We start from the raw sequence: 27,165 nt of genomic DNA, 5'->3' as shown, positions 1-27,165 counted from the left end.
TAGAGGAGTAAGGAATTTGAAATTTGAAAATTAGAATGTCAACTAGAAGGGACTTCAGAGGGATCTAAGATGTTAGAGTTGCAATGATTGCCTTTGGAATATAGATACCAAAGTACATAAAAGGAAAAGAACCTGGGAACCTAGAATGTCAGTATCAGAAGGGCCCTTAGAGCTAAGGAGGTAGAATGTTAGAGCTGGAAGGGGACTTAGAATAGAACTAAGAATGTCAGATCTGGAAGGAACTTTATAGGACATAGAATGTCAGAAATGAAAAGGGGTAGCCCAGCAGATTGAGAGCCAGGCCTAGAGACCAGAGACTAGCTGTGTGATCCTGGACAAGTCATTTAACTCTCATTATCATTCTTCTTCCTTGGAACCAACACACAGTATTAACTCGAACACAGAAGGTAAGGGTTTAAAAAAAAAAAAGGACCTTCAAAGACATTTGGTATAGCCCTTTTGTTTTATAGAGAAAAAAACTAAGGTTAAGAGGGAAAATTACCTGCTCTAGTCCACACGACTGTGGCAGGAATGGAAGAGTCCTAGATCTTGAGTCAGAGAACCTAGGATTGAATCCTAACCTCTAAAACTTAGTTCTTATGTGATCTTAAGAAAAAACAGTTCACCTTTCTAGGCTGTAGTTTCATCATCAATGAAATGTAAGACTTAATCATCTGGATTTCCTTCTTCCTCTAAATCTCTGACCTCAAGATGAAATCTCTGGAAAAAGATATAGCTCATTTTTGCTTTAGGTCTGACTGAAATAAGTGGCGTGGGTATCATTTTCTCCCCAATTCATGACCCTGACCCTGAACTCAAGAGTTTGTCTGAACCTTCAAACCAAACTTAAAAGGTCTATCTTTCAAATGAGGCAACTAGGTGACACATGGGGATGGAGTGCCGGGTCTAGATCCAGGAAGGCCTGAATTAAAAAATAAAACTGCATAAACATAAGCAAGATACTTAACCTCTGTTTCCTTCAGTTTCCCCAATGAAAAAATGGGGATAATAATAGCACCTATTTCCCAGAGATTTTGTGAGGATCAAATAAGATAATTTTTATAAAGTGCCTGGCAAATAGAAAGTGTTATATAAATGCTAGTTATTATTATCTATGAATAATGCAAATTGTAGATTTTTGTTATTAAACCTCATGATGACTTTTTAAGTCTCCACGACAGGACTAGTAGTCCCAACATGGATTAATGTTTGGAGCCTCTCTTTCTAGAAGCTCAAAATATATTGAAAGCATCACTTGTCATCACAAAGTCCCCAGGAAGTAGGCAGGGAGTCTTTAGGAATAGTCCTTTTTAGGAAAGGCATCATTATGTGATGGAAAAAACTTTATCTAGGAAGTTAGAAATTTCAGATTCTTGTCCCATCTCTTTTGTTTATTGGCTGTATGACCATGGGCGAGTCATTTTCCTTTTTTTCTTGGTTTCAGCTCCTTCATCTCTAAAATGAGGATAAAATGTCCCATTCAGCTTATTTCACTAGCCTGTTGGGAGGACCCAATAAGATAAAAGATGGAAAAATGTGTTAGTCATCATCATAATTTCACAGATGAGAGAACTGAAGTTCAGGGAAGTGACATCCTGGGTCACACGGGATATCCTCCAGGGTTCCTGATTCTTATCTTACTCGTCTTTTCTTAGTTTCTACAGTAGAGCTCATCACTGGGCTGATTCCCAGAGTAGAATCCAAATCCAAATAGGACTGCACATTCATCAAGGCAAGCAATGAAAATCCTTGGGCAAAAGCAGAGTAAACCCAGTTCTGAAACCTTCCTTACAATATCCTCATCTTAGATTTAACCTGATCTTAACATAGATTTAACCTGGTCAGCATGGGATGACAACAAGCTGGTGATTTTATAGTCCTCTAAGGTTTACAAAGCATTTTCCCCAAAACCTTCCTGTGTGAGGTAATATCTTACCCCTGAAGAAGTAATCCTAATGATCTCAGTTTACAGCTATGAGAACTGAGTCTGAATAAGGCACAGTGACCTGACTAGGACTATTCACTGAACTGTGCCATAAAAATCCCTTAGAAGGGGAATGGGAATTGGGAATCATCTTCCTACTTAGATACCTCATAGACTCACAGAACCTTCTTTCCTAGGGTGTCTGATCAGAGGCACCCTAGGTACAAGGAAAGACATCTTCTCTAAAGCACTAGGCATGGCTAAAGATTCAATTCAAGCATCAGCCCAAAGGTATGCTAATTAAAGACTTGGCACATAATTGGGGAATGACTCCAAGCTTCCTCAATAAATTAAAAGAGCTAAGGATTAGCAGACCCTTTGGTTCGGGAACTCCTTGACCTCTCCTGCACCCACTTTCCATCACTGGAATAGCTTTGTTCTCTTGACAACCACATTGGCCCACTTCCTCCACCCCCATTTTTCCAGATGTTAAACAGCTGTTCCCCTAAATGCATAGACATGTTGACTAAGCATTCAGGGCTGCCAAGGAAATTATACTGGCAAAATTGTCGTCAAATTTTACAGGTCCTACTGAGGCTACTATTTAGATGTGAGATTCTGGTTTCTTCCAAAGAAAATTATTTATAGTTTGACTAACAGGTTTTTCATCTGGCTCAGCACAGGCTGTGTTGATACTTAATCAGTTTATCCAGCTTGTCATTGGCACCCATTTCCTCTCACTTTCTGCATCCATCTTTCTACTTTCTATATCCTCCCTCTCATTTTCACTGTCCCTTTCTTCCATATCTCTTCATCCCTCTACTCCTCTATCTCCCACTGTCCTTTCCAATTTGGTGTCCCTCTCCTTCTTACTTTCTGTGATTCAAAACCCCTTTCTGAATTCCGTCTCTTTTTGCCTCTCCCCCTTCCTACATGAGTTTCTTTCTCTTTTCTTGCATCCTTATGCTTCTCTCCCATCTGTAGTCTTCTCCATTTTTAGTGTCCCATTTGCCTCTCTCTTTCTTCATTCTTCTCATTTTTTGTATCACCTCTTTGCATCCCTAGATGGTCAGGGCCTTGTGTTACCTCTTGGCTATGACCTTGGTCAAATCACTTAATCACTCCAAGCCTTAGTTTCCTCATATGTAAATAAAGGAGTTGCATTTAATGGTCTCTAAAGTCTTTTTCAGCTTTACCTAAATGCATAAGACTGTGATCACTTCTTTTTTTGTAATCAAAACCTCTAGATTTAGGTTGTGGCTCTGCTGCTTACTACTTGTGTGACCTCTGGCTTTATTTAAACTACCCAGATGTCTGTCTAACTAGAGGATCATGGAATTGTATAGATTTCAACCTGGATAGGACCTTAGAGATCATAGAACCCAATCCCCTTATTTCACATATGAGGAAACTGAGGAACAGAGAAGCTAAGTGATTTGCCCATAGCCAGTTAAATATCTAAGGTGAAATTTGCATTCAGATCCGCCTGGCTCCAAGTCTAGTATCCTACATTATGTTGTTCAATCATTTTTTGGTCTGGTCCAACTCATCACGATCCCATTTGTGGTTTTCTTGGCAAAGAGACTGGAACAGTTTGCTGTTTCCTTCTCCAACTCATTTGACAGATGAGGAAACTGAGGTAATCAGGTTTAAGTAACTTATCCAGAGTCACACAGTTAGTAAATGTCTGAGGCCAGGTTTGAAGTCCTCTCTTCCTGACTCCAGGCCCAGCACTTTATCCACTGTACTACCTCATTGCTTCACCCTATACTATGTTACTTTGCTATCTGTAAAATTAAAGGATTATGTCAGCTCATACTTAAGATCCCTTCAGTTATCAATCCTGTGATTCTCCTAAACAAAACTTAAATTTCCTTGGTATGACTGATGTCAGCTAGTATTAGGAGAAAAGCAATGGGACTGAACTATAAACACCGAGGTACCAGTGACTAATGGATGTCTGGTCTTAATGTATTTGGGGTTTTTACAGTTTAAGAAGAAAAGGCTTAACCCAAATGGTTTGTTAATTGGAAGAATTCTAGGTGGAGTGATAAAAGCCAAAAAAGTTCAGGCAAAGTCAAGAAGACACTTGTGAGATAAGTTGGCAATCCTTTCCGTTCAGGCTCTATCCTAGTCTGCTATAATTGAGGAGGTGATAACTCCCAAAGTATCGCAGGGGTAAAGGGAAGACTTCTCTTCATTTTGCCAAGTAAGAAGGCTCAGATGTTTGTCTCAAAGCTCTGTTCGACTCCTTTGTTTACACCATGGATTTCCAGACGTCTATGAGATCACAGCAAAGAAATGGTCTCAAAGTCTGTCATTTCCCCTTTATTTCATGTGGTCTTTTACAAGCCAATTCTTCGTGTAACTGCCATGGTTCACTTCATGCCTGGAAGAACTGCTGATGTATGAATTTCTACCTTCAGAAGAAAAGGTTAACTAATGAAACAAGTCCCTGTGTGGGATTGGATCCATTTAATTACCTAATTATAAAGAAACTGCCAACAATAACTAGTATTTGGATAACTCTTTAAGGTTTGTAAAGTGCTTTACAAATATTACCTCAATTTATTCCAATGAGACTGCTGTTTAAAGAGGATTCTTTCTATACCGCAGAAAAACTTATATTAAATGTAATGTATAGAAACTTTCTGCTTTCATGTTGAGTTAATAGCTTTCTTTGAAGACGATGATAACATATAATCTCTCAGCCAGTCTGGAGAATGGGGTCTTATTAACCTTTTTGGTATCTTGGGCTCCTCTGGCACTGAGGAATACTACAGAATCTTCAGAATCATGTCTTATTTTTCAGAAAACATAGGAAAATGTACATAGGATTACATATATAGTGCACAATACATATGATTACATAGGAAACAAGTTATATTGAAAAAGTTACCAAATATAGCAAAATGCCTCTATACATACACATATACAAACTCTTGAACTCCAGCTTAAAAACCTCCATAAAATGTTCAGTAAAGTTTATTGCTTGTTTTGTTGTCTTTTGACCTTTTTTAACTTTTTGCAAGAAACCTTGCAGAGTTTTTCATTTCAACACCAAAATAATAGGAGCTTCTTCCAGTGTCACTTTGTGATAAGTATTAGCACCTGTAGGATAATCTCTGAAATCAAAAAGGTAATGCATATGATGGGGCCCGTGTAAGCAGGACAGTATGTTACACTCTGCTCCATAGCACCATCTGCTAGCAAAGGAGTCACCTCGGGCCCCTAGCATACAAGTGCATAAAGCATACAGTTGGTCTTGTCTAGCTTTCTCTTCCCCGTTCATTCTTTGAAACAACTATTCTGAAACATTAAGTGGTTCCTTCTTACCCGATGAAGAAAAGTTTAAACACACGAGTCAGACATTGAGGCCTTCTACAATCTGGCTCCAAAGTTTTTGTTTATCCAGCCTTATATCAATTCTTCCCCTTCATTAATTCTACACCCAAATCACATTTTGCTAGTTGTTCTCCATTTTTCTTCTACTGACTTCTTCTGTCTCTGTGACTATGCTCATCACTCTGTGCCTCATACTTCAAAGAGATATTTTCCCTTTCTCCCAATTCCCACTCATTTGTTCCTCTGCTGAAGTCTCTCTCTTTTCCTCTGAAGGCCAACTCAAATGCTACTACTTCCCTGAAGTTTTCCCTGATACCTTTTTCTCCGACAAGATAAAATTGATCTCTTGCTTTTCTCCTCAAATTTTTCATAGCTCCTTTTTTTAAACCCTTACTTTTTGTCTTAGAATCAGTATTAAGTATCAGTTCCAAGGTAGAAGAGTAGTAAGGGTTAGTTAATTGGAGTTAAGTGACTTGCCCAGGGTCACACAATTAAGAAGTTTTGGATGTCAGATTTGAACCCAGGACCTCCTATCTCCAGGAACGGTGTTCTATTCACTGTGCCACCTCACTACCCCTCATAGTACTTTTCATGAAGCTTTCTTGTGCTCTTAATTTCTTTTCTTTACAGTTAACCATGTACTTACCCTTACTTTTATTAGATTATAATGTCCTGAAAAGTGAGAATTGTATTATGTCTACATTTCTTCCCACTTATGGCCTAGCACAGGGTCTTATACATAGTGTAAAAAGGAATTCTTTAACTTCTTTAATTTAATGGGGAACCTGGAAGTCCTCTTACCATAGATATGTGTAGGGATTAACCATCCCACAATGACAGGAAGTAGGACCGAGGGGCCCCCTGCTGAGCCAATGTCAGTTGCAGGCTGTTAGTTGTTAACAGGAAAGGCAGTTGCTGACAGGTGGTTGTTGGGGGTTGGTTGCTGGTAGTGTGGGTTGGCGTTTAGTTGCTGGAATTTAAAGGTGGGCCTGAGCTTACTGAGAGGGCTTTTTTTTTACCTCTGGGATCTCTAGAGAGGAGGAGGTCTGTCTCATAGGCAAGGATCTGATGTCAGTTGGCTACTAACAGTTTGGGCTGCTATAGAAAACTGATTGAAGGAGTGAATGAATGGTAGCTGTCTATTATTTTAGTGAGTTAGGTAGTTAGTGAATCATTTATAGATAGTGTAGGTTAGATAGGCCCAGTGTTTGCCAGGCAAGAAGAAGCTGTCCTCTGAAGACAGTTAAAGGTAGTTACTAGGAATTTTAGGTAGTATTAGTAATTTTAGGTATATTTATAGGATATAAGATTAGTAATCTTTCTTTCCTCTTTTCTATCTTTCCCTCCTTTACTATATTCTTTTACTATTTCTATTTTAATTAAACTAAATTTTTCATTGTTAAAAGCTGTTAAAAGTTTTATTTTCTCTGGCTTAAAGGCTTAAAATTAATATTTACAACTCTACTATATTCTCATTAAAACTTAAATTATTAAAAGCTGATCCCTTATTTTGTTGAAACCCCTATTTTAACCCTTACAATAGTATGTGGCAATTAAGGAAAGGAAGCTAAAGGAGAAAGTGTGAGAGAGGAAGGGGGCTAAGGATAAAGAGAAGAAATGGAAGAGGAAGAAATGAGAAGGGAAGAGAAGAAAAGGGGAGCAAGTTCAAGACCAAGGAAATCTGGGAAAGTCCCTTGTGTCAGCCAATATAGGAATGACATGAGGCTAACAGGGATCCTCACATCCTTGCTTTCATCATTCAGGTCACTTACAATGTTCATGAGGGTGAGAAGGTACTTCTGGACGTGCTCTTTCCCATGAAACTGAACCACAGAGTCATCAACACCCAAGAGGACCTCGATGTTGTAGTCATCATCAGTGGCATGTCTTCGAGATCGTCTCTTTGAGCCATTGATTCGGTCCTCAATGAGGCCAAGCATGCTGCTAAGGTTATCCAGGCCACTCAGGTCTGCCCCTAGAGTTAAACAAAGACACAGGTTATCATCAGGGTCTATCCTATGGGACAAGGTAGAAACTGATTAGGTAGTTTGCCAAAATTAACCAGTCAAGAAACCCAGAGGACTTCTAAACTAGAGGCTAACCCTTGATAATGCCTGGACATCTTTAAAAAAATACATTGAAAACAGCTGTGGGTTTTGGCACCCTTCCATATGGAGATTTTAAACTAGCATGCTAACATACCTGGCTTCAAAATTCCCCACTTAGGTTCTTGCCTACTTCTAAGTGTACATACCAGGACAGTGGTTTTGTATGTACAGTCAGGAGACAGTGCTTATGGGCATGGCCAAAAGTGGCTAGTTAATAATACCTGCTGCCAATGGACCCAGAAGATAGTAAAAAATGGAAAATATTCTTCCATTATGAACATGGTGGATGGCAGAAAGGGGAGTTAGGATCCCAAGAATAATACAATTCTCATACTGTCAACAAACACTAATTTATCTATTGGTTCTTTTGATGTTATCTTTGTCCATTAACTAACAAGTTAATACACTGTTAGAGGATATCTATATTGATATATTTTATTTGAAATGAAACCAGAAAACTAAAGGAATAAGGCTAAGTAGGACAGTATGGAAGTTCTTAAAGGAATTAATAAAGTAATTGATTGAGTTTGTTTCAATATTCAATACAATAGTAAGAAAAATATCATTTCATGGAGATATTTGAGCATCTCTCTTATCAGTTCTTATGATAAGAGCAAACAAAATAAGAGCTTCATGATAATAATTATATTTTATAAGGCAAAATCCCTTGTGAAGGATGGACAGGTGGAGAAAATATGTCCCCAAATATGTCAACACATACCTTTTTATATGGTCCCAGATTTTAAAAGAGATATGCATAAAGCCTGGGTAATAACCAATATAAAATAGAAATTCTTACACATTAAGGCAAATTTGACTTTATAAGTAGTTTATTGAGACTTACTGAGATTAGACTATTACCTAGAATATATCAACCTTAAGGTTAGGTAAGCACAGTGCGAAAATGAGCATAGAGAAGTGGGAAGGAAGAAAGGATGGAAGGGAAGAAGAGAAGTGGGAAGGAAGAGAAAGGAAAAAGAGAGAGAGAAGGAGGGAGGCAGAGAAAGAAAGAACGAAAGAAAGAATGAAAGAAAGAAAGAACAAAAGAAACAAAGAAACAAAGAAAGAAAGAAAGAAAGATAGGAAGGAAGGAAGGAAGGAAGGAAGGAAGGAAGGAAGGAAGGAAGGAAGGAAGGAAGGAAGGAAGGAAGAGAGAGAGCTGAAAAATACAGTTTGGGATCAAGATATGAGAAAGACCAAAAACTTTTTTAGATAACTGGGAAAATGAATGTCACGTATGTCATGAATACTTTAAAGTGAGTTGGAAGGCATCAAATCACATCATAAACAATGCAATTAAGAGCCTGAAAATGTCTTGTTATAAACATGGAAATTATTTCAGAATTAGCTCTTTCTGTGCAGATAAACCATTATGTAGTTAGAATAAAGGTCAAAGTAAATACCAAATTAGAAGGAAGGCTAAAGATGAAAAGACCTTGTAACAATTACAATAGCTCTGTTTGATCTTTTATAGCAAAGTATTGGCTCAAAAGGGAGGAAATAAACCAAAAGCAGCGACATTGACTTTTACTATTTCTTAGAAAAGTTTAAGTGATGCAAAATAATCACCATAAGAAGGAGGCCAAAGGAGTCCATAAACTGCCTCAACCACACTAGAATGCTCATTGTTTTAATCACTGTTCACAACTGTTTATGAAAGGAAATTATAGAAACAGCAGCCTATATGTTCCATTTCATGTTTTTTTCTTGTCCTTGACAAGTACGGAGACATAGTATCCATGGACAACATTGGTATAACATTTGAGCTCATTTGCAAAATAATATTCAGGAAGATAAGGGAAGATAATTAGTAGTATCACCTCACAAAGTAAAATCAGAGAAAACAGGTAGGTAGAGAGCTTGTTGAGAAATCCAGTGAGATTATTTTAAGGATATTCATAAATTCAATTGAAACTCAATAAATATTTATTAAGTACCCACTGTGCTTAACTGTGCTAATAAACACTATTATTAGTCATTGTACTTGGAACACAAAGACGAAAAATGGCAATCCCCATTCCTTAAATTGCCTAGTTATAATTGAGGGGGAGGAGTGGGGATGACACATAAAAACAACTATGCTATAAATTAGGGAATTATTAAGTGCACAAGAAATATCCAGTATAGTAGCCTGAGAGTTTCAAGGAGGAAAAGATAATTTCCATTGGGAAGAGGCTGGGGGTAAGGGAATGATAACACCTACTTACATTGATATAGTACTTTTAAAATTATAAAACAATTTGGAGTCTTCTAGGAAGAGGTGGCATGTCAGAGGACTGAGAGTCAGGCTTAGAGACAGGAGATTCTTGGTTCAAATCTGCCCCAATTCTGTGACCCTGGACAAGTTACTTGACACCCACCACCTAGCCCTTACCACTCTTCTGCCTTGGAACCAGTACACAATACTGATTCTAAGACAGAAGGTAGGTTTTTTTTTCTTAAGGTAAAAGGCAAAGAAACAGAAAAAAGTAGTATGAAAAAGGGAAACAGTGAGCAGTTGAATATGACCAGAATCCATGAAGGGAAATAATAGCTAGCCAGAAGTCAGCTAAAGGCTGACATAGAATGAATTATTCAACTATCACCTTAAAGGCATTGTGCTGTGGGTATCTAGAATCCCAAACTGGGAGGACAGTTGGAGAGGAAGGTTCAAGTGAAAGGGAGAAAAATTACTCTAAAAAGAAAAAAAAATATTTTTAAAAATTCACAGTGAGGATTGTAGGTTCTTGGATTCCAGTCATTAGGGACTCTGAGGAGGGTTAGAGCTCTGGGTATTTAGATAAATATAACTGTGATGCATGGATTACATAGATGAAACTGGAAGGGCAACAGAAATGAAGTAAAACAGATGTGGTGTATCAGAAACATTTTTTATCAACAATAATGATGAAATCACTATATTTGGACCCCATATATTTTATGAGGAAGTGACAGTAGTACATTAGACAAAGTTAGAAAGAATGTCTGGACCTGATCAAATTCTTCCAGTAGAAATTCATGCTGGTGTTGACACAATTTTAGAGGTACTCAGTGATTTATTTTGGAGATGTTTCAAAGAGAAGACACCAGAAGAATGGAAAAAATCAAGAATTCTGTTTTTATCGAACAAGGCATCAGCAATAACCTCCCAATATCTGTTTTCTAGCCTTTATAAATATCTTTATGGGAGTGGTCTACATATGCATTTATAGCATCCTTGATGAATACATAAGAAGATAATAGGCAGGCTTTTGCAGATGATTATCTACCTTTTCATAGACATATGACTAATTGAAAGCTGTATAGAAGGCAAAATCTTATTCTATTTATTGTTTGTTGAATTTTAATTAGCAGTTAATCCAGAAAGAAAATGCACCACTGAAGTTATATTTCCAATCAGGACTCTCCCACATGTACTACTACTGTATAATATTCTACAACCCTCTGTCACAGATTTAATCACTGAGATAATTGTGTTCAGTGATTCACCAACAATTGATATCAAAAAACATATAAAACAGACTGATGCAAGCTATTGCCAGTCTCACAGTAGATGTCTTACAAAGAATTGAACCAAACATTTCTCATTAATGCTAAAGTTCTCAAAATGTTTTTCTTCACATGTAACACTGAATTTACTACTTTTGTTGAGTCAGCCCTGGAATACTACAAAATCTCAGTAAAATCCATATTTCTATAAAAGAACCAAACAATCAAAGAGTAAAATGGGATTCAGACACCATTAAGTCAAACCTAATAAAAACTAGTCCAACTATCTTTATTGTAAATGCAACTAGATAAGGAATAGAAGCTAGCACAACAGTGTCTATATCTTGAAGAGGAAATTTAGATGGAAAAAATGAGCTGAGCCTAGGATTGAATGAATAGGAGAAAGGAAATTTGGGTTACATTTGGGAAACTGAAAAGCACTTCCAGTGATCTACAACTGATCAATACTACCCATCTTTATAGCTTTAATTTTCTCCTAGTTCTGCCCTTTGGTTGCTGTAAGTCACTGAGACTCATAATCTTGGAAAAATAAAAATTATAAGTCATCTGACAGACAAGGGAAAGACACATGGTTGATTTAGGCAGGTCATAGTGTGTCATCGATGGTAATGTTCATGAAAAGTGATGTAAAAGGCATTTTTAAGGTTATATGTGAATAAAAAGCAAGTAGACTAATTTAGAAAGAGTGCAATATAGTACAAAAAGTGCTGGTCTTAGAATCTGAAGAGCTGGGTTCAAATGCCATTTCTGACATATACATTTATATTCAGACATATAAATTATATATATCATGTATAAAGTATTTCATCAATAAGAATAAGTGACTACTAGACTTCCGGTTAAGATGGCGGCTTAGAGAAAGCTGAAGTTCAGATCTCCGGAAAACCCTTCCCGACCGATCTCAAACTAGAAGCTCCTAAGGTGCCGAAATTCAAAACGATCAACAGCACAGACCCTGGGAACCCTCCTCCTGGACCTGGACCCGGTTCAAAAGGTACGGCTCCCCTTAAAAGCCAGAACCCGAGATCCCTCGGACCTCAGGGGTAGGAGCGCAGAGTCCAAGGCTCCCGGAAGCGGCAGCCGCGCAGGGCTCAGAGAGCAGGGTCTGAGGAACAACAACCCTCAGGGTCTTCTACCCAAGTCCCAGTCCGGGTGAAAGTTACTGCCTGGGGCCTCCGCTGCAAAGAGCCGGTGGGTCCGGGTGAAAGTTACTGCCTGGGGCCTCCGCTGCAGAGAGCTGGTCAAAACAACAGCAACCCTCAGGGCGGGCAAGACAGCCTCACGGGCTGGATCCTGCTATCCAAGTCTCAGTGAAAGTCTGTGCTCTCGGAGCTTGGGGAAGCGGCAGCCCATCCCCCCGCAGGCCGACGAAACAGCCTCACGGCCAGGGATTCTGAAGGCAACTTCCGGAAATCGAGCCAGGGGGAGAGTGTGGCCTCGTGGTCCGACCCTTCCATTCCAGTTCCAGTGAGGCATATTCAGTTTAACCCAGGGAACGCTCATAGAACCAACATCTGCCCAGGACTAAAGCCTCTGATCACCAGACAAAGACAAGAAAAGCCAATCCTCCACGTTCAGAGATGACAAATTCCACAGAAGCACAGAAGCCCCAAAATACCAAGAAAAATAAGAAGAAAGGGGCGACTCTGGACACATTCTATGGAGCCAAAATACAAAATACAGAGCAGATAGAAGAAGATATACAAGAAAATTCTCCAAAATCTTCCAAAGGAAATAGAAACTCTCCACAAACCCATGAAGAATTTGAATCTGAAAGGACCAAAAAGATGAAAGCCCTCTGGGAGGAAAAGTGGGAAATGATGCAAAAGAAATTCACGCATCTACAAAACCAGTTTGACCAAACTGTAAAAGAAAACCAGGCTTTAAAGCAAGAACTAATAAAGCAAAGCCAAAACACCAAGAAATTAGAAGAGAACATAAAATATCTCACCGACAAGGTGATAGATCTGGAAAACAGGGGGAGAAGAGAAAATTTAAGAATAATTGGACTCCCAGAAAAGCCAGAAATAAACACCAAACTGGACATGGTGATACAAGATATAATCAAAGAAAATTGCCCAGAGATTCTAGAACAAGGGGGCAATACATCCACTGACAGAGCTCACAGAACACCTTCTACACTAAACCCCCAAAAGACAACTCCCAGGAATGTAATTGCCAAATTCCAAAGCTATCAAACAAAAGAAAAAATCCTACAGGAAGCCAGAAAAAGACAATTTAGATATAAAGGAATGCCAATCAGGGTCACACAAGACCTTGCAAGTTCTACGCTGAATGATCGTAAGGCATGGAACATGATCTTCAGAAAGGCAAGAGAGCTGGGTCTCCAACCAAGAATCAGCTACCCAGCAAAACTGACTATATACTTCCAAGGGAAAGTATGGGCATTCAACAAAATAGAAGACTTCCAACTTTTTGCAAAGAAAAGACCAGAGCTCTGTGGAAAGTTTGATACCGAAAATCAAAGAGCAAGGAATACCTGAAAAGGTAAATATTAAGGAAAGGGGAAAAATGTTATCTTCTTTTACTCAAACTCTCTTCTATAAGGACTACATTTATATCAACCTATGTATACTAATATGTGGGGAAAATGTAATGTATAAATAGGGGGTAAAGAAAGACCAAATAGAATAATGGTTCTCACACAAAGATTCACAGGGGAAGGGGAGGGGAAGAAAACTCCTATAAGAAGGAGAGGAAGAGGGGGGGGGTTTACTTAAACCTCAATCTCAGGGAAATCAACTCTGAGAGGGAAAAACATCCAGATCCATTGGGATCTTGAATTCTATCTTACCCAACAAGGGTAAGGAGAAGGGAAAACCAAGGGGGGGAGGGGGAGAGGGAGAACAAAAAGGGAGGGAAAGAGAGGGGGGAGGGGGAGGGAACAAAAAGGGAGGGACTAAAAAGGGAAACATCAAGGGAGGGGACAAGGGGGACTGATTCAAAGTAAATCACTGGACTAAAAGGTAGAGCCGAAGAAGAAAAGGTTAGAATCAGGGAAGGCAATCAAAATGCCAGGGAGTCCACAAATGACAATCATAACTTTGAACGTGAATGGGATGAACTCACCCATAAAACGTAGACGAATAGCTGAATGGATTAGAATCCAAAACCCTACCATATGTTGTCTTCAAGAAACACACATGAGGCAGGTTGACACCCACAAGGTCAGAATTAAAGGATGGAGTAAGACCTTCTGGGCCTCAACTGATAGAAAGAAGGCAGGAGTGGTAATCATGATATCTGATAAAGCCAATGCAAAAATAGACCTGATCAAAAGGGATAGGGAAGGTAATTATATTTTGTTAAAAGGGACTCTTGACAATGAGGAAATATCATTAATCAACATGTATGCACCAAATAATATAGCACCCAAATTTCTAATGGAGAAACTAGGAGAATTGAAGGAAGAAATAGACAATAAAACCATACTAGTGGGAGACTTAAACCAACCATTATCAAATTTAGATAAATCAAATCAAAAAATAAATAAGAAAGAGGTAAAAGAAGTGAATGAAATCTTAGAAAAATTAGAATTAATAGACATATGGAGAAAAATAAATAGGGATAAAAAGGAATACACCTTCTTCTCAGCACCACATGGCACATTCACAAAAATTGACCATACATTAGGTCACAGAAACATAGCACACAAATGCAAAAAAGCAGAAATAATGAATGCAGCCTTCTCAGATCACAAGGCAATAAAAATAATGATTAGTAATGGTACATGGAAAACCAAATCTAAAACCAATTGGAAATTAAACAATATGATACTCCAAAACCGTTTAGCTAAAGAAGAAATCATAGAAACAATTAATAATTTCATCAAGGAAAATGACAATGGCGAAACATCCTTTCAAACCTTTTGGGATGCAGCCAAAGCGGTAATCAGAGGCAAATTCATATCCCTGAAAGCTCATATTAACAAACAAGGGAGAGCAGAGATCAATCAATTGGAAATGCAATTGAAAAAACTCGAAAGCGATCAAATTAAAAACCCCCAGCAGAAAACCAAATTAGAAATCCTAAAAATTAAGGGAGAAATTAATAAAATCGAAAGTGATAGAACTATTGATTTAATAAATAAGACAAGAAGCTGGTACTTTGAAAAAACAAACAAAATAGACAAAGTACTGGTCAATCTAATTAAAAAAAGGAAGGAAGAAAAGCAAATTCACAGCATTAAAGATGAAAAGGGGGACAGCACCTCCAATGAGGAGGAAATTAAGGCAATCATTAGAAATTACTTTGCCCAATTATATGGCAATAAATACACCAATTTAGGAGAAATGGATGAATATATACAAAAATACAAACTGCCTAGACTAACAGAAGAGGAAATAGAATTCTTAAATAATCCCATATCAGAAATTGAAATCCATCAAGCCATCAAAGAACTTCCTAAGAAAAAATCCCCAGGGCCTGATGGATTCACCTGTGAATTCTATCAAACATTCAGAGAACAATTAACCCCAATACTATACAAACTATTTGACATAATAAGCAAAGAGGGAGTTCTACCAAACTCCTTTTACGACACAAACATGGTACTGATTCCAAAACCAGGCAGGTCAAAAACAGAGAAAGAAAACTATAGACCAATCTCCCTAATGAATATAGATGCAAAAATTTTAAATAGGATACTAGCAAAAAGGCTCCAGCAAGTGATCAGAAGGATCATTCACCATGATCAAGTAGGATTCATACCAGGGATGCAGGGCTGGTTCAACATTAGGAAAACCATCCACATAATTGACCACATCAACAAGCAAACTAGCAAGAACCACATGATTATCTCAATAGATGCAGAAAAAGCCTTTGATAAAATACAACACCCATTCCTATTAAAAACACTAGAAAGCATAGGAATAGAAGGGTCATTCCTAAAAATAATAAACAGTATATATCTAAAACCAACAGCTAATATCATCTGCAATGGGGATAAACTAGATGCATTCCCAATAAGATCAGGAGTGAAACAAGGATGCCCATTATCACCTCTACTATTTGACATTGTACTAGCAACACTAGCAGTAGCAATTAGAGAAGATAAAGAAATTGAAGGCATCAGAATAGGCAAGGAGGAGACCAAGTTATCACTCTTTGCGGATGACATGATGGTCTACTTAAAGAATCCTAGAGATTCAACCAAAAAGCTAATTGAAATAATCAACAACTCTAGCAAAGTTGCAGGATACAAAATAAACCCACATAAATCATCAGCTTTTCTATATATCTCCAACACAGCTCAGCAGCAAGAACTAGAAAGAGAAATCCCATTCAAAATCACCTTAGACAAAATAAAATACCTAGGAATCTATCTCCCAAGACAAACACAGGAACTATATGAACACAACTACAAAACACTCGCCACACAACTAAAACTAGACTTGAACAATTGGAAAAACATTAACTGCTCATGGATAGGACGAGCCAATATAATAAAAATGACCATCCTACCCAAACTTATTTATCTATTTAGTGCCATACCCATTGAACTACCAAAATACTTCTTCACTGATTTAGAAAAAACCATAACAAAGTTCATTTGGAAGAACAAAAGATCAAGGATATCCAGGGAAATAATGAAAAAAAACACATATGATGGGGGCCTTGCAGTCCCAGACCTCAAACTATATTACAAAGCAGCAGTCATCAAAACAATTTGGTACTGGCTAAGAAACAGAAAGGAAGATCAGTGGAATAGACTGGGGGAAAACGACCTCAGCAAGACAGTATACGATAAACCCAAAGATCCCAGCTTTTGGGACAAAAATCCACTATTCGATAAAAACTGCTGGGAAAATTGGAAGACAGTGTGGGAGAGACTAGGAATAGATCAACACCTCACACCCTACACCAAGATAAATTCAAAATGGGTGCGTGACTTAAACATAAAGAAGGAAACCATAAGTAAATTGGGTAAACACAGAATAGTATACATGTCAGACCTTTGGGAGGGGAAAGGCTTTAAAACCAAGCAAGATATAGAAAGAATCACAAAATGTAAAATAAATAATTTTGACTACATCAAACTAAAAAGCTTTTGTACAAACAAAACCAATATAACTAAAATCAGAAGGGAAACAACAAATTGGGAAAAAATCTTCATAGAAACCTCTGACAAAGGTTTAATTACTCATATTTATAATGAGCTAAATCAATTGTACAAAAAATCAAGCCATTCTCCAATTGATAAATGGGCAAGGGAAATGGATAGGCAGTTCTCAGATAAAGAAATCAAAACTATTAACAAGCACATGAAGAAGTGCTCCACATCTCTTATAATCAGAGAGATGCAAATCAAAACAACTCTGAGGTATCACCTCACACCTAGCAGATTGGCTAACATAACAGCAAAGGAAAGTAATGAATGCTGGAGGGGATGTGGCAAAGTAGGGACATTAATTCATTGCTGGTGGAGTTGTGAACTGATCCAACCATTCTGGAGGGCAATTTGGAACTATGCCCAAAGGGCGACAAAAGAATATCTACCCTTTGACCCAGCCATAGCACTGCTGGGTCTGTATCCCAAAGAGATAATGGACACAAAGACTTGTACAAAAATATTCATAGCTGCGCTCTTTGTGGTGGCCCAAAACTGGAAAACGAGGGGATGCCCATCAATTGGGGAATGGCTGAACAAACTGTGGTATATGTTGGTGATGGAATACTATTGTGCTCAAAGGAATAATAAAGTGGAGAAGTTCCATGGAGACTGGAACAACCTCCAGGAAGTGATGCAGAGCGAGAGGAGCAGAACCAGGAGAACATTGTACACAGAGACTAATACACTGTGGTATAATCGAACGTAATGACTTCTCCATTAGGGGCGGTGTAATGTCCCTGAACAACTTTCAGGGATCCAGGAGAAAAAAAACACCATTCATAAGCAAAGGATAAACTATGGGAGTGGAAACACCGAGAAAAAGCAACTGCCTGAATACAGAGGTTGAGGGGACATGACAGAGGATAGACTTTAAATGAACACTCTAATGCAAATACTATCAACAAAGCAATGGGTTCAAATCAAGAAAACATCTAATGCCCAGTGGACTTACGCGTCGGCTATGGGGGGTGGGGGGGAGGAAAAGAAAATGATCTATGTCTTTAACGAATAATGCTTGGAAATGATCAAATAAAATATATATAAAAAAAAAAGAATAAGTGACTACTATATGTCAAACATTGTGCTCACTAGTGGGATTATAAAGACAAAAATGAAATAGTCTCTGTCTTTCAAAAGCTTATAGGAGAAAACAGTATCTAAGTATATAAACATAACAGGTATTCGACACATGACCAGATCATCTAAGATAGTAGAACTCACAAGGGAGTCTGAAAGACAAGAAGACTAGTACATGCATGATTATTTAGACTCTGCATTCACCTGCCAGCTCAGGAGCAGTCTCTTTCTAATGGTTGTGTTACCTGATCTGTTTCCATCTTTAAATCTCCTGCCTGGGGGCAGCTGGGTGGCTCAGTGGATTGAGAACCAAGCCTAGAGATGGGAGGTCCTTGGTTCAAATCTGGCCTCAGACACTTCCCAGCTGTGTGACCCTGGGCAAGTCACTTGACCCCCATTGTCTAGCCCTTACCACTCTTCTGCCTTGGAGCCAATAAACAATACTGACTCCAAGACGGGAGGTGGGGGTTTTAAAGAAAAATTTTTTAAAAATTAAAATAAATAAATCTACCTGCCTGAAGCAGTCTCTCTTCCCTCAATGTCCAAGAGTAAAGGACTCATTACCCACAGCAGTGATAGAGTACAATAAGCTGGGGGGGGGGGTGGTCTTCTCCTCCCTTTAAGTCCTGTGGCTCAAAGTGGGGTTTTGGTCTTGTCTCATTTGTGCTTTTCAGTTCTAGATTCAGGAAGTAGAATCCATCCACAACTTGGGAGTTTAAGTCATCGGGACCTTACCAGATGTTCCAAGGAGCCCAGAAGGAAAATATAAGAATCTGGAGGCCCCAGGAAGCTAGCTCAGATAGGGCTTTAGATTTGGAATTTGGTGGGACTGATGCAGTTTAGGACCTGAACTAAAATATAAACCTAATACACATCTTTTCCCAGAGACTGATGTAGTTTAGCAAGGATAAAGTCCCTGAAGTATTGGGGAAAAATATCTATACATTCATATAACACCTTTTAACTAAATATTCTTTTGTATTAGCTAATCTGTCTCTTAAGGAGTTAATAGAACTGGGGTACTTGAAACCACAATTCTGGGGAAACACAATCAGTAGAGGCTTGAAGGAATAGCAGAGCTCAGAGATTCCCCAGGAGAATCCTGGAGAAGGGATAAAATGTAACATACCTGGCCTTCAGGCAATAGGGATCAGAGAAATACTTACAAGTATATACAAAATGCATAAAATAAATACTAGGTAATTTGTAGGAGGGAGTCGCTACCAGCTGGAGAGGGTAGGGTAGGGAGAATGGAATGTGGTCACCAAGAAAGGTCTCATATAGTATTTGACACTGACCTGACCTTGGAGTTAGGAACACTGAGAGGCAGAAGTGAGGAAAGAATACATTCCTGACTTTGGTGACAGATTGTACAGAGGTACAAAGAAAGAAAACCTTGGGTTATGTGTGAAGAAGATTCTTAAACTAGAAGGACAATATGGTTAGAGCTCAGGGTGAGTGAACAGGAGTATTATGTAATAAGACTGGACATGTAGGCTAAAACCTGGTTGTAAAGGACTTTAAAAGCCAAGAGAAGAGTTTGTATAAAACCAAAAGGGAGCCACTGCAGTCTATTGAGCAGGAGAGTGATATGGTCACACATGAAGTTATTTAGTGGTTCAGATGAAAGGTGATTAGAGCCTGAACTGGGGTGAAGCCATGGGAGTAGAGAAAAGGGGGCAGGTAAAAGAAGGGGGGAGGCAGAATCAATATGACTTGGCAGTCAACTGGATGTGGAAGGTGAAGGAAAATGAAGGGTTAAGGATGATTCTGATGTTCAGTGGAAGACTGATAGTGCCTAAGATAGAAAAGCAGGAAGTAAGAAAAGTGGTTTTACAAAAAAGATAACAAATTCCATTTTGGATGTGTTTAACTTAAGATACCTATGGAACATTCAGTTTGAAATATCCAATAGGAAGTTGGTGATTCAGAACAAGAGTTCAAGTAAGAGCCTTGGGTTGGATATATAGATTTGAGAGCCACCTGCAGAGGTGGTTATTGAACCTATGGGAAATAATGAGGGACTCAAGAGGACTTACTGAGAAAAGAGAAGAGAAGAAGACTCAGAACAAAATCCAAGATAGTTGAGGGACAGGATATGAATGATGATCCAACAAAGGAGACTGAGGAGAAAAGAGAATACAATGTCCCAGAAATCCAAAGGAGAGACCATTCAGGAGATTGTGGTCTACAGTGTCAAATGTTGTAAAATGTAAAGAGAGATGAGTAGTGAGAAAGGGCCACTAGAGGTGGCAATTAAGAGATCACTAGTGACTTTGAAGAGGGCAGTTTTGGTTGAGTGATGAGGTCAAACGCCAGGTGAAAAGTCAGTTCTCCAGAAGAGGAATCAAGCTTTTTCCAAGCAGTTGTCTGTGAAAGGGAGGTAAGATAGAGCATGTTAACTGGACACTAAGGATGCCTACAAATTTTTTAATCATAGGAGAGGCATGATGGGCAAGTTGCCTATCTCTCTGAGCTTTTGTTTCCCTCTCTGTCAAGTGGAGTACCCACTGGGCTAGGTTATTGAGTTACTCCTATGAAATAATCTATGCAAAGAACTTTGTAAACTTCAAAGCACTAAATAAAGTTCAGTTAAGTTGAAGAAGATGATGATGATGTAGCAGTAATAAGAGACAGCTACATTGAGTTCTGCCTGGTGCTCCTTTGCTTTCAATATTAAGAGCTGGAAATGTCCCTGGGGAAAATCCTCTATGAAGAGTTTATAGAAAAGCATGGACAATAGCTATAAGATGAGGAGGATTTGTAATCTCTATTATTGAAGGGAATGCCAAACTGAGTAAATCATACACCTATCAAAGTATGTCTGTGGTCCATACGTGCTTGAGGTCTTTTTACATAACTATGACACATATGTATCAGTCTCAGATCATTTTTTGCTCCTACTCTCACCTCTCTCCCAATTCTAGGCTTTCTCCCAGAGTCATTTCCCAGTTTAGGGGAAGAAAGGAAAGGAAACCAGGAAACAGAGCTTAGAAGGATGGACTCAACAACCTCCTGTACTTTGGTTATGGTTCTGATGAAGAAAATGAAGATTCCAACGGCAGATGAGAGATGGATGGGGTCCCACATCCCTCTGAGGTCAGGAAAGACTCAGGCCTAACAGCACATTCCTTGAAGTCTGGGGAATGTAGGGAGGGGTCTGCAGGTGTGGGGGAAGCTAAATGAATCCTTTCCTTAAGTAAGACCTTGGGGAGATGATAGCAGCCAAAGTACTCCTTTCAAAGTGGTTTGACAATGATTAGGAGGAAGGTTTGGCAAAGGGCCATAAAATCAGCCCTAAGGACAAACCTTGCTAAGAGGATACCTAGGAGCCTCCTGGTTTAGAGCCAGCAAAAGAAAGACAATATTGAAGAAGAAAAAAAATATATATATATAGCCCAGAGTTAACTCTTTGATGGTAAAACATTCCTTAAATGGAAAAGAAAGTTATTTAAAATGCATTGAAGAGAAAACAGATGAGTTTATCAGTCAATACACATTTATTAAGGTTACTTAATGTGTTTTGAACTAAACTCAGGGGTTACAAAGAAAGGCAAAATAGTTCCTGCTCTCAAGGAGTTTACAGTCTATTTAAAGAAGACAAAAAGCAAACAACAAGAAATAATTAACAGAAAAGGCACTCGAATTAAGAGGGATTGGTAAAGGTTTTCTGTAGAAAGTGAGATTTTAGTTGGCAGCCAGGGAAGCCTCAGGAAGTGGAAATGAGGAAGAGCATTCCAGACACCATCCAGGGAGGGTCAGAGAAAATGCCTGGAGCTGAGAGATGGAGAGTGTTGTTCATGGGATAGTCCGTGTTACTGGATCCAAGAATGTGTGGCAGAAAGTAAGGTGTAAGATGACTAGACTGGAAAGGGGAGGAGGAAAGGGGAGCTTTGAACACCAAACAGAGAATTCTGTATTCGATCCTAGAGGTGACAGGGATGCAACTGGAGTTTATTGGTTAGAGGGGTTGACATAGTCAGATCTGCATTTTAGGAATATCGCTTTGGTTGCTGAATTGAGAATGAACTGGAGAGACTAACCAACAGCCTACTGCAATAGTGCAGGCCTGAGGTGATGGGAACCTATACAAGAGTGGTGACAGTATCCAGGGAAACAAGGGCGAAATCCATAGGCTATGGGGACAGATTGGAAATAGGGGTGAGAAATAATGAGGGATACAGGATGACTCCTAGAACCTCAAGGACTGGGAAGATGATGCTGACCTCTACAGTAATTGGGAAAGTAGGATAGGGAAAGGGTTTAGAGAGAGAGAAACGGTTCTGTTTTGGACATCTTGAGTTTAAGATGCCCTCTAGAGATCCAGTTTAATGTCTGATAGGCATCTGGATATCTGATAATGGAGGTCAGCTGAGGTTTAGGACAAGACAGGTAGCTTTGAGAATTATCATTATGGAGATGACAATTAAATCCATGGGAGCTGAGGAAATCTTCAAGTGAAGTAGCATAGACAGAGAAGAGAAGAGGTCCCAGGACTGCCACCTGTGTGACACCCCCAAGATGTGGGGTATGGCCTGGTTAAACATGCAACAAATAAGACTGAGAAGGAGTAGTCAGATAGGGATAAGGAACGTAGGAGAAAGTGTGTCCAAAAAACCTAAAGAGAAGAAAGTGTCAAGAAGAGGGTGATTGACAGTGTCAAAGCCAGAGTTAAAGACTGCAAAAATGTGAGGAAGAATCAAGGCTGAGAAAAGACTTCTGGATTGTACCAACCAGGTAGCAAAACCTTTTTAGGTTCCATATGTACCCGTTAAAAGAACCAAATCAAGAAAGACCCAACTGGCACACAGTAGGCATTATATAAATGCTAGTAGTGATGATAATGAATAATGATGACAATGACAGTACTGGAAGGCTAGCTGTCCCATTCCACTCACTACTAGTGCCTTCTCTCTGAGATTACCTTCTGCTTATCCAGCATAAATAACTTATATACAATTTTTACGTATAATCTACCCACATTGGAATATGAGGTCCTTAAGATCAGATATTGTTTTTGCTTTTCTTTTTATTTCTAAGGCTTAACACAATGCCTGGCACATAATGCTTAATAAGTGCCTGATTGATTGATTAACAGTCATGAGTCCTATTTATGTTCTGGGTAAAGATGGCCCCATGGAAGTGATGCTGTCTCCTGGCTCTCCATGGATTTGATTTCATAGATCTTTTCCTCCTTTTCTCTTTTCCCAGCAGGTTATATGTTAGCTCAGTGAATTAGAGCATGAGCCTAATGAGGCCAAGGTTACAGGGTTAAGCCTCACATCGACTCTGCACTGTTCCCTAGAACAGACTGTTCTTGGATCCCTGTCAGGCATCTTGAGCATAATCTATGTGATTTGGGGGAAAAGAAGAGAGAGTTTTATTAAAAAAATTCTGTTTGAGGGAAGAGAGGGAAGAAAATAAAGATGCAGAAGAAAGATTCCACTGAAATAAGTGAATATTCTATGGGGAATTTACGGAAAGATCTGGACAAGAATCACAAAGGAGAAAAAGGCAAAGAATTACAATCTGTTTAGCAAAAAGAGTAACTGCTCCAGTGAAATAAGAGCATAACTCAAGTATAAAGCAGAACTGAAATCTCTTTCACTGGAATGCCTGCCTTTCTCTCCCTCCTCAGTGGCTCCACTTGTGCTCTCTGAAGCCAAACAAAAACATGTCAGGTTTTTTCCATATGACAGTCCTTCAAATACTTGCTGATTGCTAACTCATCCCCACTAAGTATTCTCTTCACAAGAGTCTATGGTGGCCAGTGATTGCTAACAAAGCCAGAGGAATAGTGGGCTGCCTGTGGTCTAGTTGGTTAGAGGGGTTGGGGGATTCTCTATGCAAAGCACAAATGCCTAGTTCTGGTTCCCTTTATGGTTTTCACTTGGCCCTTTCAGCTCCCTTCACATGCTGGCTGCAATAGGGTCATCCTAAGCAGACAGATAGCAAGCAGGAAGACCCCTGGCTGCCCAGAGGTTCTGGCTCCACTCTGGCTAGGATCCTGCAACTTGGGAACCTCAAGAAATCTTTATAAGTATCCCAGGAAGCCAAATGACACCACATGATTATGTGAGCTGTGGCTTAACCTAAAGGGGATACTGGAGAGAGAGGCAGAGAGAATGATGGTGACAGAGAGTGACAGTGACCGACACAGAGACAGAGACACACTCATGAAGAGAGAAACAGGGAGAGAGAAACAAGAGGGAGAAGAAGCAGGAAGGGTAAAGAATCCGGGCAGAGAGAAGGCAGAAGGAGAGAGAACAGAATAGCCCTCAGTGGGCACTTGGCTTTTGCCAATCAGCCTGACCTTAGAGAATCTATGGCTGGAGTGCAGTTAAACCAACATCACTGCATAACTGTAAGAGACAAGTGCAATGACTTCAGTGTGGTAAAATAGCCCAATTACAGTCAACCTTCTAATAAGTTTGATTAAGTGGAACTGTGAATCCAGATCTGGCAGACTGCGCTTTTGGCCTCAGCAAGCAGAGACTGGAACACACTGGCTTTGATCATTTGTCACTTTCTATTTTCAACTTTCACCTAAAGGAGATGGTCTCAATCATTTGTGCCCAAACCCCTCCCTTACTGGGGCGCCCCTAAATTGCAGCACCTCCAAGTCCACAGCGAAGGGTGCTCTCAGCCCCCAGGCTCACATGCATATTTCTGCACTGTAAACATGCCTGCCCCTCTGTGTGTACAAGTACAAATTAGGGGCTTTTAAATGAATCAAGCTGAGAGTTATGAAGGGGCAATAAAAGGCTTTAAATCTCTCTCCTTTTAATCTTCAGCTAAATCCATAATTAAAGAATACAGCGAATATATTACTCAGGGTACAGATACCCAAAGCTCAGTGGAGATGGATTTCTCCTGTCAGACCTGACACCCCAGATCCAAACAGGCTGTTTATAAGAAGAACTGTACCCTTGAGGAGGAGGAGGGATAGGCGGTGGTGAATTCAAACTACATTGTTATCTGGACCTCCTTATGTTTATAGCTTGTAGAACAGTGATGAAGCATTCAGGATACAATAAGACAACATATGTCCCCCTATCCTGGGTCTGATTAACTTCATTCACCTTGAAAATCACATCTCACTTCCAAAGAGCCTTTTTGGGAGACAATTTCCCATCATTTCTCCCAACGAGCCACTTGTGTGCCTGATTTGGAATGAGGGGAGGCATGATTCAATTACTGAAATCACCATATTTAATGGCTGGCCCTGTGACCCCAGCCACTGGAGGGGTTGCCTAGAAAAATCTCATTTGCAATCTAGAAAGCCCTAGTCATGACAGCTGACTGTGCTGTGTCACTGACTCTCCCAGGCACTAGCTTCCCCTCTCCCCAGCCAAAGCCACAATCCTCATTTGCATTTGCAGCTGAAGGGGAGATGTCTTGTAGCCTATTTCTCTGGGAATATTTTCCCTGAGGGGATTGAATGTCATCCTCACAATACATCCTCACCATGGTCTGGCCTGGGAGTCTGGAAACCTGAGTTCTAAAGTTCCCTTGCTGTGTCATCTTTCCTTTCCATTTCTGAAGGGGATGGTTTAGACAAGGGCTTCTTAAGCATTTTTGTGTGTGTAACAGTCTGGTGAAACCCAGGATCCCCTTCTCTGAATGTTGTTTTTTTAAAATAGGTGAAGAAAATGCTAACTTTCAGTCAAAGGTTAGTGAAAAATTAAGATTCAATTAAAAAAAAATCTATCCAAAGACTTTCTGGTGGGAGGATGGGGAATACTAGGTTCAGGACTCTTATGTTAAATAAATGGTTTTTATGTTGCCCACAGCTCATAACTTCGTATAACTTTTGTTATTTTTAAAACAATATTTATATATTTTCCCATCACCTAAATTTCCCCAATATTCCTTCTGTCTCCCTATATTCCTTCTCTTCACCCCTCCTGGAGAACATATAACAAAGATCTTTTTTTTTTTAATTTTATAGTATTTTATTTGATCATTTCCATGCATTTTTCATTAAAGACAAAGATCATTTTCTTTTCCTCCCTCCCACCCCCCGTGGCCGACGCAATAAAGATCTTTTTTAATGAAAAAGTGGACAAAGAGAAAAGACTTATGGAATTTTAAAGCTGGAGGAGACCTTTGGGATTATATTGTCCCAACTCCCTCATTTTACATCTTCAGCATTCTACATTCTATTCCTTCTACCTTCTTTATGACCGAAGAATGATTTATCAGGATGTGCCTGACCGTCCTTTGAAAAATGATGAGACCATGGAAAGCTTCCAGGAAAGGTATGACACAGCAGGTATTACCCAGAAGTTTTAGGAAAAGCAAAGTCCCAGACCAGAGGCTCAACCCTACCTAGATGAAGCCACTTTATTGGTGTATCTGGGATAGGATGAGGTAAAGAGTCATCTGCCCATAGCACCTTGCTGGTGCCAGTCTAGCATAAGGGGTGAATTTGTTATATCCTCCACATCTTATCCTTTTCTCCACCCCCCCAAATTACATAAAAGATGGATAAGATGGCTAGTGAGATCCTAGTTATGGCCTTTTCTCTATGCTAGAGAAAAGAGCAAAAATGGTCAGGCTCAAACCCATGACCTTGACCTCATTAGGCTTGTGTTCCAATTCACGGAGGTAACAGACAACCCACTGGGGAAAGTGACAAGGAGGCAAGGCTTAGAGCAGATGGGAACTGAGAGTTCCAAGTGCCAAGAAGTCGCCTAGATTTCCTTTTGTTTAGAAGAGAACTCCATCCCTCTTTAGAATGCATCAGGGAACTGTTTGGCCAGCTCATTATCTCCTGGGCAATGAGCATCATAGTAGAGAGGTGTGCACCCCATTCGGAGATTCCTGGTTATGGGTAGGTAGGTATGGTGGGAGATGGTGGGGAAGGGAAAAGGGAAAACTTTATAGATTGAGTTTTCAAAGCTGACTGTGGCCACATGGTTTGGGTTAGGTTATGACTTAGAAAGTGATTCGGGGCAATCTTCCTGAGAGCCAAAATAAGAGCATCGGGTGCCAGGGATTTCAGTCTGACAAGGATTGTGAGGAATTGCTCATCTATTTTTATACCAGGAGTTTTTGCATTTACACCACTAGCTTCTCCAAAAAGC

General features: G+C 39.4%; 1 protein-coding gene across 3 annotated transcripts in view; it reads right to left on the bottom strand.

The window, feature by feature from the left end:
• ADAMTS2 (ADAM metallopeptidase with thrombospondin type 1 motif 2) overlaps positions 1 to 27,165 on the bottom strand; it is a 535,678-nt gene that overhangs the window by 201,312 nt on the left and 307,201 nt on the right. For all 3 annotated transcript variants that reach the window (XM_007473888.3, XM_056811480.1, XM_056811479.1), the window contains one exon: positions 7,042 to 7,244. In XM_007473888.3, the coding sequence (XP_007473950.1) occupies positions 7,042 to 7,244 (203 nt within the window). The remainder of the gene's footprint in view (positions 1 to 7,041; positions 7,245 to 27,165) is intronic.

Source organism: Monodelphis domestica, chromosome 1 (assembly GCF_027887165.1).
Source record: "Monodelphis domestica isolate mMonDom1 chromosome 1, mMonDom1.pri, whole genome shotgun sequence".
In the NCBI taxonomy this organism is placed as follows: Eukaryota; Metazoa; Chordata; class Mammalia; order Didelphimorphia; family Didelphidae; genus Monodelphis; species Monodelphis domestica.
Note: the sequence above shows the minus strand (reverse complement) of the source record. Positions and strands in the feature narration are given on the sequence as shown.